The 16,747-nt window shown below is 43.5% G+C and overlaps 1 protein-coding gene across 3 annotated transcripts in view; it reads right to left on the minus strand.

Annotated features, from left to right (window-relative positions):
* The window catches only part of PAK1 (p21 (RAC1) activated kinase 1), a 68,434-nt gene that overhangs the window by 25,706 nt on the left and 25,981 nt on the right, over positions 1 to 16,747 (minus strand). For all 3 annotated transcript variants that reach the window (XM_042838197.1, XM_042838196.1, XM_042838198.1), the window contains one exon: positions 2,828 to 3,041. In XM_042838197.1, the coding sequence (XP_042694131.1) occupies positions 2,828 to 3,020 (193 nt within the window). In that variant the 5' untranslated portion in view covers positions 3,021 to 3,041. The remainder of the gene's footprint in view (positions 1 to 2,827; positions 3,042 to 16,747) is intronic.

Raw genomic sequence — 16,747 nt, forward strand, 5'->3', positions numbered from 1 at the left:
CCTTCTCATCTCTAGACTGAAAGAGGAAGACAGCTTTCTGCATTTACGTTGCTTTCATACTCCTGCAGCAGTTAATGCTTTCCCCACAACCTGACAGTTTCTTGCAACCACTTCCTACAGATTCTCAACTGTCTGCATTTTTCCTGGCTCTCAGTAACAATTTGAGACAGCTCTACAAACTCTTGCTAAAATCACTTTGCCTTAGCTATAACGTTACAGCAGGTGAAACCATAAATGTTCTCTTGTACACTTTATTAAATCTGCCTGAATGCCACTTTCAGGGTTTTGTAGTGCCCACACTGACTTAGAGCCTCATGTGAATGCACATGGAGGTGGCACATGAATTCAGAAGCATTCCTCCAGGATTCCCAGAAGACAATGCATTCCACAAGCTCTTGTTCAAAAATCTAACAGACCTACAAGTCTAAATGCATTCAAACATTAATAATTGCTTTCCGTGGTAGAGATGTATGTCATGGCAGGAGGCATATAACTGAAAAGAATTAAAGAGATGGGCTCTCAAGTCTCACTGAACATGTACTCCCCATCTACAGTGATCATGTTATCCATGCAGCGAGTCAAAAAGCCCTGAAGGATCTTAAATAAAATAAATAGAAGAGAAACTTATACTTGCTTGGGAAGGTCTATCTATCACTAAGTGCATCATCACCACAAACATCTTACCACCTCCCCATTCAAAGCCTCACACGTTTGATGCTGTGAAAAGAGCATGACTTCCATTACGATGCTCTGACAAGTCGGGCTGCAGCTTGGAAGCACAGCATCCTCCAGTAAAGAAAGGCCATGGGCCCATCCTGAATGTCTTCTTCACTGGTGAATTTAAGGAAAGCGTTCCCCTTTCAGATGCAAGATACCACACATCTGTAGCAGTGTAACCCCCACGGAAAGGGCTCATAGGCACCAGACATCATTACTTCATGGTACCACTCTGGCTCTTTGTGAATCAGTAGCAGAGCTCAGCAAACATCAGCAGAACAAAATGTGCCACGTGCGCCTGGTTCGTACACCCCAAGAAGTGTCTGAACCCAAAAAGACTTGAATGGGAGCATGCATTTGGAGAGGTTCCATCCAGTATTAAAGGTGAGGGTTAAGCTGGGACATTAGAACTACAAATTACACTTTACACTCACAGACAAAGCACGGCGCTTCCAAAGCAGCCTGGCAAGGAGATGTAACTCAAGAGAAGTGTGTGCGCACACATAAAGGCATTTCAGACTTTTGCAGGCACAAATCATTGTCTTCTTTGATTTAGGACACAAAGTCACAAAACACTCCAAATCACATTACTCTGAGTGTCCAGCCAAACCAGCAAACATCACTTCAATTAATTCAAGCACAGACCAAACAGACTGTCAGAGCACCTGAGAATTTTACTAACACTTAAGCAGCAGGAGGGAATTTAGTTGTTATCTGAAAAATGTTCCTAAAGTAAAAATCAGCCAATCAGAAGTGGAGGTGATGGTGTTAAAGCCAGTTTTTGCTTGACAGGAATTGTAGGACAGAAGCAGTTGTTCTAGTTTGGGCAGGTGTATTGCAACAGAAGGCTCTGCTGGGTTTGGCTAAACAAAAATCTCTCATGTCTCGAAGCATCTGCCATGTTGGCCAAACTTCAGAACATGCAGGCTTAAATCTTAGTATTAGTGGTAGTGTCTCATTTACCTGAGCTGTTTATCAGTTCTCCTTTAAATTCTACACTATTTAATGCTGTGTTTATTTTCATCTTACACATTTCAGGTTATTTCTTTGTTTTTTTGCAACTGCTGACCCTAGAGGTTTTAGAAACACTGTTAAGTAAGCTGACACCGAAATCTGACAGTTTTTCAGGATTAATACACATAATGGCAAGTTCTAACCAGTATCCTGCAAATGTTTAATAGAGTTCACGGGTTCCTGGGCTGCAGAATTAAAAATCAATATCTATAAAACAATCCAAGTTCTCCCTGAACCTGTATATCTGTGATTTAAATTAGCACACCAATTAGACTTTGTTCTATAACAAAAAAAAAAATCAAGGAGGCAGCCTCCTTCCTGAAGGCAAGCAAGTTGCAGGTACTTAGACTTTCAGTTATCCAATGTCCAGATACCAGATGCAGACTCTGATGTACCAGAAAGAGAAGTCCAAAAAATAGGTCAGATATAAAAAGAAATCAACAGATACCAGATGATCGAGATTTTTTCCTTATATCATTTTGAGATTCATGAGAGGATTTTGAAATTATCTGGATCGTTACGATTCAGAATTTCAATTCACAGCTTCTCTCTCTATTTCCATCTGTTATAGTGCCTGTAGAGAAAATTCCTTCCCTTCACAAGAATCGTGCAAGAATTTGTGGTGAGAAGTTATTTGTAACAGCAAGTAGAAAATGCATGACACAAAAACTAGAATAAATGAGAAATTACACCTTTGACTGTAAGCCTGTCACAGCAGACCATGCAGTAACACACAACAGTCCTGGCAGGAAATGGACTGTTGCTCACGCTTTACACAAAATACTTGCTGTAACAAGAAACAGGCAAAAAGCTTCTCCTTCCTGCTGTCAGCTAGTCCTACCTTTCAGGGATGCCGTTCTCATAATTTAAGGGGGAAAAAGCACAAAAACAGGGTTAAGAGGGATAGATTAATAGTGGCAGAATTAATCATTAGGAAAAGAAAAAAGAACTACAGCCAGTATCTCATACACCCCAAAACGACCACGACAGCAGTGCAAGAAATGAGCACAAGCCATCCCCCAAACCATCGTTAAGCAACAGACATCCAGAGCAAAACTGAGATGTGAGGTTTACAAGAAAAGTCGCAGTACTGTACTTTTATCTCCTTGCAAAATAGATCGGTAGAATCGGTGGTCCCTCTTCTTCTTTTCTTCTGGGTGGGGAGGCAAAGGCTTTGAGCCATGGTTTAAAGTCCCAGCGTCTTTGCTTCCCGATCCAATCATAGTGCTGGTATTTCTCATCGGAGGAGCAGGTGGTTTGTCTTCTGTTTCAACTCCATTGTTGGACATCTTCAGATGTAGAGGCCGTTACTAGCAAAGGAGGAAGAAAAGAATTAAGAAGCTTTGTGGTTTGTTGGGTTAGTTGCTTTTCTTTTCTTTTTTTTTTTTTTGTAAATTAGAATCACATGCTATCAAATAAACCACACACAGGTATTTTCAGAGAAACCTGTAGCCTCACACCAATGCAAAGCGTCAGCACAAATTCCACTTAAGATCCAAATCATTTCTATGAAGATTACATTCAAGAGTTTCAGTTGCTGATTATCACAAAAAGCTTACTGCAGGGTACAGCCAGATCTCAAGTATACCATGAAGCAGAAGTGTAGAGTGAGCAGGAAGAGCAGCAAATACCAGGTAGCAAAGAGCAGGGATACCTGACAGCAGCCAAGATAATCATGCAATCATTGAGGTTGGAAAAGACCCTAAGATCATCAAGTCCAACTGCCAACCCATCTCCACCATGTCCACTAACCACATCCCTCAGTGCCACCTCCCCACAGTTCTTAAACACCTCCAGGCACTGTGTCTCCACCACCACCCTGGGCAGCCTATTCCAATGCTTGATCACTTTTCCAGAAATACTTTCTTCCTAATAAGACCTCTCTGGTCCATTCTAGCTCTGCCAAAATCTGCCTCAACAGGTTTGCATCAACCTCCAGCACAGGCAGTAACACAATGCAACAGGGACTGAAGTTTGCAATCAAAGAGCTTGGATGCAGCCACTCAGGCTCCATCACTGAAAATGTGGTGAAATGTTCCAGAGGGAGATGGGCAGAAAGCATCAGAGCTGCGTCCATGTCACCTCCATATCAAGTCCTGCAGTGCTTGCTGGCCTTCCTGCGCTAGCAGCACACTTGAAGCACAATTCAGACAGCCAGAACGTTGATCCTCAACATACACATTAATCTGTAAATCAGCACAGTAAATAAACCCTGTGAGGATTTAAAGACGGAAGCTTGTGAACTGGGTAATAGATTATTCTGCAACTACTAGTTTGTTCCACCCAAATGAGATCAGCCTGACTTCAGAAGCGGTCTGGCTGCAGAGAGATCCTTCTGGAGACTGAAATTCTGCATTATGCTCTCAACAGAAAGTTAGGAGTTAACCAAAGGACAGAGACCAAAGGAGGAACAATTTTGTTTGGGTGGAAAAGTTCAACAGCTTTCTGAATTTCACAAGCAATAGGAGAAGATGTTTCACTCCGGGAGATTGAGTGGAAGTGGAAAGCAAGAATTGGTTTGCCCTCTGCAAGCAAGAAGTCAGCTTACAAAGTCTGCTGGCCCAGGGAGTTGCTTTTTCATACGATGGTCTCAGAGGAACTGCACTGAAGTGGATTTTAATACTCTGGGTTACACTTCAAACAGATCCCATAACCACACTGAGGTCTTCTTCAAAGACTTTTTTGGTCCAACTAATGATGTTGGACTCAGAGCATGCTTTACTACAATTTCCCTCTGCTGCATGGAGTCAACAGAAAGCAAATGCTGACCACTATAGGCACTTACTAGCAACAAGCTGGACCTTGCTGAAAGCAGTGGTTCCTTGGCTATTGCCTGCCAAGCCACAGTTGGTCTGCAGATCCATATTTGTGTATTTGTTTCATGGTTTCTTCAAAGATGCACTTAAGCAGGAGGGCTGGCAGAGGTGCACAGCCCATAAGGCTTTGGAGAACCCTTCATACACAGATTTTTAAGTTTGATTCCATCCCTGCTTCCTCCTAACAAAGCTACACAATGGTATTTTAAATTACAGACTAGCACTTGGGGTATTTATTTTAATAGTGAGACAGTTTGGGCACTTGGGAGAGGTGTCAGAAATGAGTTGAGCACTTGCACGGGTATGCAAGGACATGTGCCCTGTTTATCTCCCATTGCTCCTGCTTCAGACTCATGCCATTTTCCAGTGTAAAAACTTAGCAGTAGTAAGTAACAGGGGGTCTGACAGCAACAAAGTAAAGCAAATTATTTCCTCTCCATCCAAGCAGGGGGCAAAAGAATTCTAACCTTAAACTCAACTGCAAGTTGAGTTAGTTGAGCAAGTTTGGCAGCCACTGTTGCTCACATACTCTGTGCAACACGAAGACATTGAGGACTCCTTGACAGGCTTTGCACATTGCCATGTCAGTGGTGTCAGCACCAAACTGGAACTACTAAACAATTTGAAAAGCCAGAATCAGAAGTGTCATGGAAGATCTGAATTCTTCACTTACTTGATCAGTGGAAAGCAAATTGCTGCAAGGATGCTAGGAATATGTATCCAACAGGTAAAGTGAATGTTATCAGCTCTACACTTGCCAAATGACCCTCTCCATCCTTGCAACTGCTGCAACACTGATTTACCCCAGGATGACCTGCATACAGCAGCATCCAAGAATTCCACCAGCCAAAAAAAAATTCCAGCAGTCTGCCTCCTATGGAGAGTAAGGAGGTGGGAATGAGATTCCTGTAGTGGGAAACGGATGCAAAACCAGAGAGGAGCATGAGAGAAGGAAGGGAATAGAACAGCAAGGCTGAAGAAAAAGAAATGAGAAGAGCGTGAAAATCCCACAGATAATAGGCAGAGGTTGGTATAATACTAGGGGGAGGTAAAAGAGAATGTAAGCAAAATAAGACCATGAAAACCTACAAAAAACCTCTCAATGTCAAGCATCTTCATGCCCAGCTGCATCAGTGCAAAACACCATGGAAATCTGCTTCCATTTTCTTTAGTGTAAGAGAGCTTTTCAGAACCACCAGTCAGAAAGGACAGAGTACAAGTGAATTACTGTTTTATGGCCTGGCTGGAAGCACCGGCAGTACAAGCTCTTGTTTACGTTCTGCTATTCCCCAAAAGAGAAACTAACTTCTGAGAAGTCACATATTTTACAATGAACAATGCTTGTTTATATGTATTTGGTAGCTGCAGCTTTCACAAGGACAAAGCCTACAGCACAGCCTTGCCTTTCCTTTCCATCACTCAAGTCCCCAAATCCCTCTTGCAATCCAACTGTTATGTGTCACAAGAGATATTTAATCTGCTTGGAGACCAAAGGTGGGAGAAATCCTTCAAACTACCAAATTAAGAGACTGCTTCTGCAGCAGTTAGCCCTTGCAATAAGTACTGCTATTCTTGGGGTCCCATAAGGCTTTTTCTACAACATATTTACATGAAAAATTAAGAATCTGCTTCAGACATCTCTCTGTAATATGGAAACATGGTCTACCCCCGAGTCAATGTTGTTGTGCTTTAAAATCTTGTGTGGGTTTCAAAGTTTTTGGATGAAGCTCTGCCCTGACAGGAACACATCTATCTCCCCACGGCCTCGCAGCACCAATGTGGCTACAGAGGCAGCCCTCATCATGTAGCCTGATTGACTGCTCAAATTCTTTCCTCCCAAAAATAATCTCCTTGTAAGCAGAACTGAAGCAACTTCCCTTGCGTAGAGGCTCTGCTAAATTTCAGAGCAGCAGGCAATTGCTTCAGCAGTTGGCAAAACCTTAGAGGTGAAGTGAGTCACTGCTCCACACGATCCATCCCAACAGGAATGCACTGGACTGAGCTTCCTTCCCTCTCCACATCATGCTGCTCATGCTGAACTCCGAGAGAAATCCATCTTATGTTTCAGCAGCAGGACTATAAACGAACAGTGGAAGCAGTTACCCATGAACTTTTCAACTGCCGTTGGATGAGGAAGCACATGGTAGATGCAGACACCATTATTCTCTACAACTATATGTTAAAATAGCAGCACTCAAAGCAAACCAGACACCACTAGGAAAGCACAGTCCAGGACTATGATTTCTGCAGCCATTCCAGTGCACTGAAAGACAGAAGACCAGGTTGTTTCAGCAGACAGCCCTAATGAAAATAAAAGTTTTACATATACTGTGACTTTTAACAGTTTTACACAACTTTACACAGGCTATGACTACCATGAGTCAAGTTACAGAATCACAGAATCATTAAGGCTGCACAAGCCCACTAGGATCATCTAGTCCAACCATGAACCCAGAACCACCATGCCTACTAAACCACGTCCCTCAAAAGGACTGTGGAGGAAAAGGACCTGGGGTTGTTAGTTGACAAGCATCTGAACACGAGCCAAGAGCGTGCTGGGTGGTTAAGAAGGTCAATGGCATCCAAGCTTGTATCAGAAGTTATGGTGACCTCCAGGAGCTCTGTGTCCCTATCCATCAGCTTTTGAAGCCCATGAGATTGCCCCAGCCTCAACAGAACCAAACAGCAAACCTGACAAATCCTTCTCACACTTCTACGAAACATTTCTGCATCTGGGAAGAACGGACAGACTGTGTGCACGGCGGCAAGCAACTCATGAAACTGCCTGGCAGCTCGAGACGGGACACATGGTGTTATCAGGACAGAAGAGACACCCAAAACGCCAACAGTGGCAGTCAAAGAGTGTGCAGATATGCACATATCTGAGCAGGTCTGCTTATCAGTATTACACAGGTATGGCTCAAAATCCTTTGCTTTCTGCCTCTTTCCTACAGTAACAGTCACAGGCTATCCAGTTCGTCTTGCAGAGTGGGACTTCAACGTACGTGGAGCCCTCTGGCACTCCTGTATTTAAGACACATGCATAAAAATGAAAAAGAGAGCAAAGATCCTTCATTTATGCCATTTTTTGCCTCTGGTAAACAAGCTCGTTTCAAACCTACTCTAGTCATAGGTGTCTCTGTTTATAGCAGGGAGGATGGACTAGATGACCTTTATGGGTCAATTCCAACTCAAGCGATTCTATGGAACCTGATGCTCCATGCTAAACTGTAAGTTTCTGTTGAGCTGGTTGTGTTTTCTTTGCATTCCTTGAGCAAGGCAGGAAAATAAAAAATCACGAGAGTTGAAAACCTGCGCTACAGTAGATGCAACAAAGAAAACTGTCCAACACACACTAATGGCTGGAGTCAACACAAAAACTCATAAAACAGCCATCTATAATTCATGCAGTCTGGCAAGACAGTAGCTGTAAGTTACTCACTACGACTTACAGATGAATTAATGATACGAAAAGAGAGGGGGAAGGAGGATGCTCAGCAAGTGCTTTTGTAGCTCTGCCTACTACCAGATGAAAATCTCACATTTTTCCAAAATGCTGCTTTCCTGCTGTTGCCAGGGTGAGGAAAGACCACACATGAGCATCTTGACCACAGAAAAGGCAGAAGGAGACTTTACTCTCAGTTGATATTTTCCTAATCAGAACCAGCATTTTACCTCTGCACCAGCATCCCTGTTCACTTCCAGGCTGGACATTTAAAATCTCCTTCCTCCTTGCACCAACCAAAAAAGCCAGGGCAGGCTCCTGCTTTGTTCAAACATACTGCAAGCAGCAGAGATTCTCTCACTGTGTGTCATCCTCTCATCCAAATCCCAGCAGAAAATTAACTGTGCAGTTCACCAGCTGGGTTTCAACAAAGGCTGAAAAAGGCATTCATTCATTTTTTTCTTAATTACTTTGCATGGGACTAAGCTGCAGTCTCAAGCACAGTCTTGCATTGAAAGAAAAACACCCTATGCATGTTCCACCTGGAACTGAGGTAGGACACGTGTCCAGGTCTGCTACCAGACAGCGGATGGGATTTAGGACATGCCATCACAAAGCAGGGCAGTAGCAATGCTCATGTCCTAGGGCAGGAAAGCTGATGGTCACATTTAGATGGACTAAAACAAAAAACAGTAACTGTAGCATCTAGCTGGCTCCCCAGCCAGTTATGCTGCATATCTCAGTGCTCTGCAAGAGCACCAATTAAACAAAAAAGTCAAGGGCAATGATGCATTGCTCCAGACCCAACGTTTACCAGTGAATTATTCCCATGTAAGGAGAAAAACAACTTTTTTTATGAAGTTCTAATGAACAACTAGAAGACTACCTTGTTTACTCATCTGTTTAAAAAAGCCACCTGTTAAGAGCCCCGCACTTGCTGCCAGCACCTAAAGACACAGATGAAATCACTATATTAAACAAAGCCATTATTGAATCACTAAAAGAAATTTATACACTTAAAGGGGAGTGTATCCACTGCTGCAGTGAGAGAGGGTGGGATGAGGAGAGGCTGGGGAACAGACTCTCATGGCTGAGGGCCAGCTACCGGTTGCAGCCTTGATGCTCTGCCAGCACCATTTCCACAGTGCCAGACATAAAGCATAATTGACCAGTTACACCTCAACAGGAATGCTGGAGGCTTGGAATTTTAAAAGGCAAAAGACAGGAGGGTCCTTTCAAAAGGTACTCTTTAATGCAAGCCCATTCATTTGGGCTAAATAAAAGCACTGCTGGTGGGATTCCCCAGCCTGTATTTTGCAGAAGAACCTGATCCACTTTGAGTGCTGCTTCTTGGGAGGAGAACTGCAAAATCTCTTCCTGGGCAGACATAGATGCCAACTCACCATACCACACAGATATGCTTTTAAGGAAGAACAGACTAATTATAACTGCTCGATTCCTAGCAACAGAGCACAGTTCTCCTTTCACTCAAGCTAAGGAAGCTCCTTCTCATTTTAAATAACCAAGGTGCAGCTTTCACCACAAGGGTTGGGGCACCCACAACTTCCCCGGGCAGCAGTGCCAGGACCTCAGCACCCCCTGAGTAAAGAATTTCCTCCTAGAAACCCCAAGGGAAAAAAACTGCACCCATATTTGAAACAAAAAAGTCCAAGTTGAGAGAGAAGGAACCAAGAGTATCGCTTTTTGAAGGAGTTCTCAGCCCACATATCATCCTTATTATTTCCTCACCTCCAGAAATGTGCCTCCCCTCCCCAGCTACATGCTCGAACAAGTGATGCTGTTGGGGCAGATGTCGGTGCAGGCTCCTTTTCCCAGCCTTTTCCTTGGCTGGGATTCAACTTGAGCTCACAGCACAGCAGAAAGTCAAAGTAGCAACTGGAGTCAGAGCTCGCTCAGCACGGTGGGGAAAATAAAGACCTTTTATATTAAAGTATACCAAAAGCCCATGTAAGCAGGTTTCCTGGAGGAAACCTGTGTTCCGGAGGAAATGACTAGATGCATCATAAAGAAAATATATTAAAACACGCAGTTAAAGGCACCACCACTGCTTTCCACATCAGTTACTTGGCTCTGAGTCCAAACTGCATGTTAGCAGCACAGCACCGAAAGCAAACAAATCACAGATCTTTTTTTTTTTTTCTGTTCAAAAGTTTTCAATCTGGAAGATGAACCCAGAGCACAGGGCTCAGAAGTAAGCCCCATTACCCCTAATGTGGAAGTGTACAGTGCCTTCCCACCTGCAGTGCAGCTCAAATGGAAACTCCTTGTTCTTCACCTCTAGCCAAATTGGAAAGGCTGCTCTGAAGCTAAATCATAGAATCATTGAGACTGCTAGGATTCTCAAATCCAACCCCAACCCATCCCACCATGCCCACTGACCACATCCCTCAGTTCCACATCTCCACTGTACTTGAATGCCTCCAGGGACAGTGACTCCACCACCTCCCTGTGCAGCCTGTGCCAATGAATCACTGCTCTTTCCAAGAAGAAATCATTCCTTACAACCAACTCGAACCCCCCCTTGCACAACTTAAGGCCCTCCCTTCTCCTCCTATCTCCGTTACCTGGGAGAAGATGCGAACCCCTGCCGCACTACAGCATCCTCTCCGGGAACTGCAGAGAGCTGTGGTGGGTGACAGATGCTCTTCTACAAGATCAGCAATCTCTCTGTAAAGGACTGTTCTGATAACTGGGGCTGGGCAGGCTTGCTCAGTAGGATTTCTTTAGCGTTAGACAGACATTGTCTGTAAATCACAAAAATACACAAGTCCACTGATCTATAACAATTTCTAATAAGTACCTGCCTGAAGGAGCTGAAAGCAGATTTCAAAATGTAAATAGCTCTATTGATCCTGAACGTCTCATTTGGGTTTTGAACACGTACGCATATTTGCAAAGTCACAGCACGTATGCAGACGTCTTGTTAAATGTAGAGATTTGACATTTGCTATTCAGCAACAGGGGCAGAGATGTGAAATAAGTGAGAAAAACTATAACATGGTCAGGTCGGGTCAGAAATATCCTGTGAGCACAGAGGGCACCACAGGCAGCAAAAAGCCACAGCATGCAAACTACAGAAAATATTCATGGACCCAGAAAAAATGAACTCTTCTCTGAAGAGAAACCCAGACAGAGACCTGCAAAGAGGAATCCAATGATCTAATGCTGCAACACATCCAGTTCCCTTCTCTCTGGGAAACTGCAGAGCAAGAAAACACCACCAGCATAGCTAGCTGGTGAAGCCATCCAGGAGCTCCAATTAGACTGAGGAAAAAATGCCACAACAGTTCAGTGCTAATTAGAAATGCAAACATTTATCATCAGAGAGGAGCTCAGTGCTCTGTGTAGCCCCATTGTCTTCACTGCAGCTAATGACAGTAGGAAGCTCTGTGCTCAGTGGTATTTATGTAACAGACTGGCAAAGCTGTCACATTCCCTTAATTACTAGCCAGGATTGTCATACTGGCAGTGGTTTTCAATTACATGAAATCACAGAACGGTTTCACATTGCTCCTTTCAAGTTCTGCTTCATCTTCAAAAGTTGGAGAAAGAGGAAGAGTGAATACTTTTCCCAAGATAAAATGACTTCCGTGTTGAGCAAGTGGGTTTTGTTCACAAACTGATTTTAGAGACGAGGAAAATAAACAGAAAGACCCATAAATGAAAGGCCTAATTTAGCATCAGTAAAGACCAACAATTCAAGAACAGGACATAAATTTGGTTCAAGTTTGCAACACGGTTCATCTAAAAGAGTAGGAAAGTCTACGGTAGCTTAGGGTTTCCACCCAAATTCCTAATTTTCCTAATTCAGGAAATAAATTCTTCTCAGATATATATATATTTAAATAGTGGTAATGCTGTGGCACAGGATGCCCAGGGAGGTGGTGGATTTGCTGACCCTGGAGGTATTCAAGAGCCATGGAGATGTGGCACATGGGCCACGAGGGACGCGGCCGGGGGGCACGGTGAGGGTGGGCTGGGGTTGGACTTGATGGTCTTGGTGCTCTCTCCCACCTTAATGATTCTATGACTCTAAAGCATCAGCTGTGCTTATAATGATATACGGTTTGCTCAACTTGCTATTGCAGGCAGTTTGTAATCCTACTACGTACAAAAGCATAGCAAGTACACTGTGCCAAGGTCTCCTGCTCCTAGACTTCCTTACTTCCATCAAACGGACTGCAGAGCATTTAGTAGTCCATTAAGAATCATCATCATCATTTAATTTAACGAGCAGCAGTTTGTTTTCAGGAAATACCATCCGGCCTCCTATCACATCATTTCCTCAGATCCCAACAGTACTTACTGTACGTAGGCAGAGAACAGAAAGCTCTATAGATCTGGTGAAAGGATCTGCTGTTTCTACAATACATTACAGCAGAACGCACATTAGCACTCAGTTAAATAAAGCCATGAGCCAACTGAAGTATTTTTACTTTGCTGAATAAAAGGAAATATAAGGACATCACTTAATACAGCAGCAGACCCTTTTTAAGGCACCATATTACTATGAGGAGTAGAACTCAATAAGATGACCAGAAGGGGAAATGGAACAAAAAGATCTTTGATGTCCCTTCAACTCAAGCCATTCTGTGATTCTATTATAGCTTCTTTCTGGGGCATGAATCTTCCTATCCTGTCTTCAGGCTGCAGATACTTAAGCAGCTTTAGGTAGGACACGTGGATCTTCTCTGCTAGTGGAGGTGATGGGCTGATGGTTGGACTAGCTGATCTTACTCTTTTCCAACCTTACTGATTCTACGATTCTATATTCAAACCTCATTCTCTCTCATGAATGACATCAACTGCAGGCACAAAACCCACTCCAGTGTTAAAAGTCTGTGTATAGGGCCGACAGAGCTCCTGAACCCAGTCCTGAAGGCATCTTCAGCAAGCAACTGCCTTCCTTCGATCCATTTCCCAGTGGACAGGTATCTACATCTTAAAATTAGTACCTATATGACCTGGAAATTCAGCAGAATTCAGGTTCACTGATGGGTAGCACTACCCGTAGACTACCAATACACATGTTTTATTTATATCAAAACTGCTTGGTCAGATTACTTCCATTTCCTCCCTGTTCTTAAAATGCTAAAATTCATTTTAGAACACAGTCACTAACGTGCTGCCAAGAAGCTTGTAGCTCCCTTCTCAGCACCTGCAAATCACCTTGCTGAAGTCCCACTGCTTCTATCTCATAAGGTAATCAGCATGTAAACAAGCATCCCTATGAGAGCACAGCATGCAGCAGACCCAAATGCAGGTCGAAAATCACCAGACTTTTAATTCCAGTAAGGAAAATTCAAGGCTGTACACCACCATGCATCATGTACAGCACCAGCATGCGTTCACAAAGGCTCCTGCCACCTAGCAGAGCCTTAAAGCTTCCTCAGAATCATTCAAAAGAACTCTCATTTCAGCATCAACCCCAGGTTACCTGCCCAGGTTCCCTATCCCTCCTATTATAAATTCAATGCAAGAGGGTGCAAAAAGAGGTATTATAAATTCTTTAGTTAGCACACTGTAAGCTCACCCACTGCCTTTACACAAGAAATCCCAGTCCCCGAGCAGATCCAGGAGGAATGAATAGGGTTGCATTTCCCCAATTAATTTTGCTCCCTTCACCTCGTGGCATTTACATCCTGCCTCCCTCTTTGCTGAGGTTCCCATTCATACCATTCCTGTGCTTACAGAGAGATGCTGCAAAGTGAAATTCTGGGGGAAAGAAGATCCCAGGACTCAACCCAGAAGTGAACACGACCCAGTGGCTTAAGTAGATTCTCTCCTTTTCAAGTACAAGGCAGCTGCTTCCAGTCTTTCCTCCAGTGATTTCCTTCAAGCTGAGTTTTCCTCCATACCAGGTTATTTTTGTACTGCTGTATTTACAGGTGCTGATCACAACTTCCCAAGCAAGCACATTTGGCTACTTTAATTTTTAACAGCAGTCACTTCAGTCTGTTCCTCCTCTCTAAATACTGCGACCACAATCTCAAAGTCTCTGTTGCTCTATTAAAACATGATAAATCAGGCATCCAAATTTGTGGTCTGCTGTTCCATCAGGTCCCTGCTAGATTTAAATATAGAAGTTGCATTTCAGTTTAATGCATATGCTTTAAACTTTGAACAGAGCTTGCATTTGCATCTCCATATGTGAAACCTCCCCAAGGGTCCTGATCCTCAGTACAATTAAAATCTGCAAAATCTGAATGCCTTGGTTCTGTTTAAAGCTGAACCGAAGTATCTCAAATGGAAGTGGTCAAAGCTCAGATTGTGGAACTCAGTAAGGAACTCAAAAAAAAAAAAAAAAAAAGCTCTGAGCAAATCAACCCCAATTCTGTCATTTTAACATCCCACGTTATCAGCAGCCAGCATATATCTCAGATCCGACACAGTGAGCTGCCTGCAGCCCCTGCTCAGCTGCTCCTGACCTCCTCTCCCCCACAGGGCAGCTGTATTCCGGGTATGTCCTTGGAGATCCATTAACTGCTCCTTCCTCAAAGGCTGCAATCATTGGCATTTTTCTCACTCTACATTTCTAAGCATTTTAAAAGTCCTGTCAGGACAGAGAAATAGATAATACAGAAAAAAATATCAATTTATCATGCTCTGGCAAGATATCCTACATAAAGATAAGACTTAAATTCTGGCTAATGTTTTTCAAGACAATTTCCTATCTTGCACACAGCCTGTATATCATTTACATAGCATTTTACTCTCTCACTTAATGCCAGTGTCCTCAGAGGGAGGGTGAATTAGAATATTGGTGTGTCTAATTTAGGAGGCAATTAGACCAATAACAACAAACCCGAGCTGAATGCGTGCTAAGAATAATCTAGTTAGAATCTACTTTAATTAAAAATCAGTCAAATAATCCTATTATCCTGAAGATTGCTTTAGGCGTGGCTCCAATCCAGCACTTCTAATTTGAAGCTTTCAGGTCTGTACCCAGAAGAAGCACCACAAAACATCGGAATACTCCTTTCTGTACAACAAGTCGCTCTCCCATTTCTCATTTCTGGATTTGCTCTCAGATGCTCTGCGGGGTCCTGCCGCATAACAAACATTTTATACAGCAGAGACAGCAGCACGAGGCAGCAGAGCTGCCAGAGCCAGTTACCTGCATGGGGCACTGATGGGCTTCAGGAGAAATGGCAGAAGAGGAGCAGTGCAGGAGATGCTGCACATCATACAGCACAGTGTAGAGAGTGCATGTTAAACACACACATATATACATAGGACTTAACATATACACACTTGCAGCCATACATAAGTGCATACACATGTAACTTGCACCACCCAAGCAACTCACCCATTGTGTTCATGCCCAGAGAGTGACTGTGCATCATGTGACAATTTATACAGCATCCAACCTCAGGTGATACCAACTACTAAAAAAACACAAGCTGTAAAAAAGCTATAAAGCTTTATAGAGAGGGCTGAGTTCATATAATATTGTATCGTGCATTGCCTAGTTACTTCTGTGTGTATACATACATCTGATCTCATTTCTTCTAATTGGAATCCACACTAATTAAAAATAAAAATCAACCGACCCCTTGAGGCATGTAAATATGGTTGTTGCTCAAATCCACATTTACCTCATGCCTATGGGTTGTTCAACTACTACCATTCACTGTATGGAAATGCACTTAGGGTTTAAAAGAGAAAAGAAAACCAAGCCACACCTCTTTAGCACATTCCTTCTTTCAAGACACTTCTGCAGGAAGGAGGGCTGGATAACCCAAATGAGTTTAACCTCACAGCATCCCTTCACGCTTCCCTATAGGCTTCCCTATAGTGCTAAAGATTCAAGGTCTTCCTTCCACAAACTGAAATAGCTCTCTGCAGAAGCATTTTTCCACCAGGTCACCACACAGGAGATACTGGGATGTCCCCAGCCATCTCCTTCGCTGCTCTTTATCATGCTGAGCCCTTAGGACTGCCAGAGTAAACTCCAAATGCTTCAGGCCCATTGAGAGATAGAGAAGATGCCAAGAGACAAAACTATTAACATCCATTAACCACCTGTAATATCTTCACAGTATTTATTTTTAGAATCAAAGAATCGTTAAGGTTGAAAAAGACCTCTAAAATCATCAAGTCCAACCCCAATCCATCCCCACCATGCTCACTGACCACGTCCCTCAGTGCCACATCTCCACTGCTCCTGAATACCTCCAGGGATGGTGACTCCACCATCTCCCTGGGCAGCCTGTGCCAATGCATCATCACTCTTTCAGAGAAGTTTCTCCACATATCCAACTTGAACCTCTCCTGGTGCAACTTCAGGCCATTCACTTTTGTCCTACTGCTGTTACCTGGGAGAAAAGACCTAACCCCCACCTTGCTATAAGATCCTTTCAGGAAGTTGTAGAGGGCAATAAGGTCTCCCACGAGCCTCCTCTCCTCCAGCCTCAACAATCCCAGTTCCTTAAGCTGCTCCCCATAGGACTCGTGCTCCAGACCTTTCACAGTTTAACTGCCCTTGTCTGGACAAATTCCAGGACATCAACATCTTTCTTGTAGTGAGAGGCCCAAAACGAAAACATACTACTTGAGATGCAGCCTCACCAGAGCTAAGAGTACGGAAGGGACATCAGCTCCCTTACTCGTGCTAGTCACACTGTTTCTGATACAAGGCAGGACGCCATCGGCTTTCTTGGCCACCTGGCCACACTGCTGGCTCACGTTCAGCTGAGCGCCAACCAGCACCCCCACATCCTCTTTTACCATC

The sequence above is a fragment of the Centrocercus urophasianus genome, unplaced genomic scaffold (genome assembly GCF_019232065.1).
Source record: "Centrocercus urophasianus isolate 14NV4802_14NV808 unplaced genomic scaffold, USGS_Curo_1.0 seq_74, whole genome shotgun sequence".
In the NCBI taxonomy this organism is placed as follows: Eukaryota; Metazoa; Chordata; class Aves; order Galliformes; family Phasianidae; genus Centrocercus; species Centrocercus urophasianus.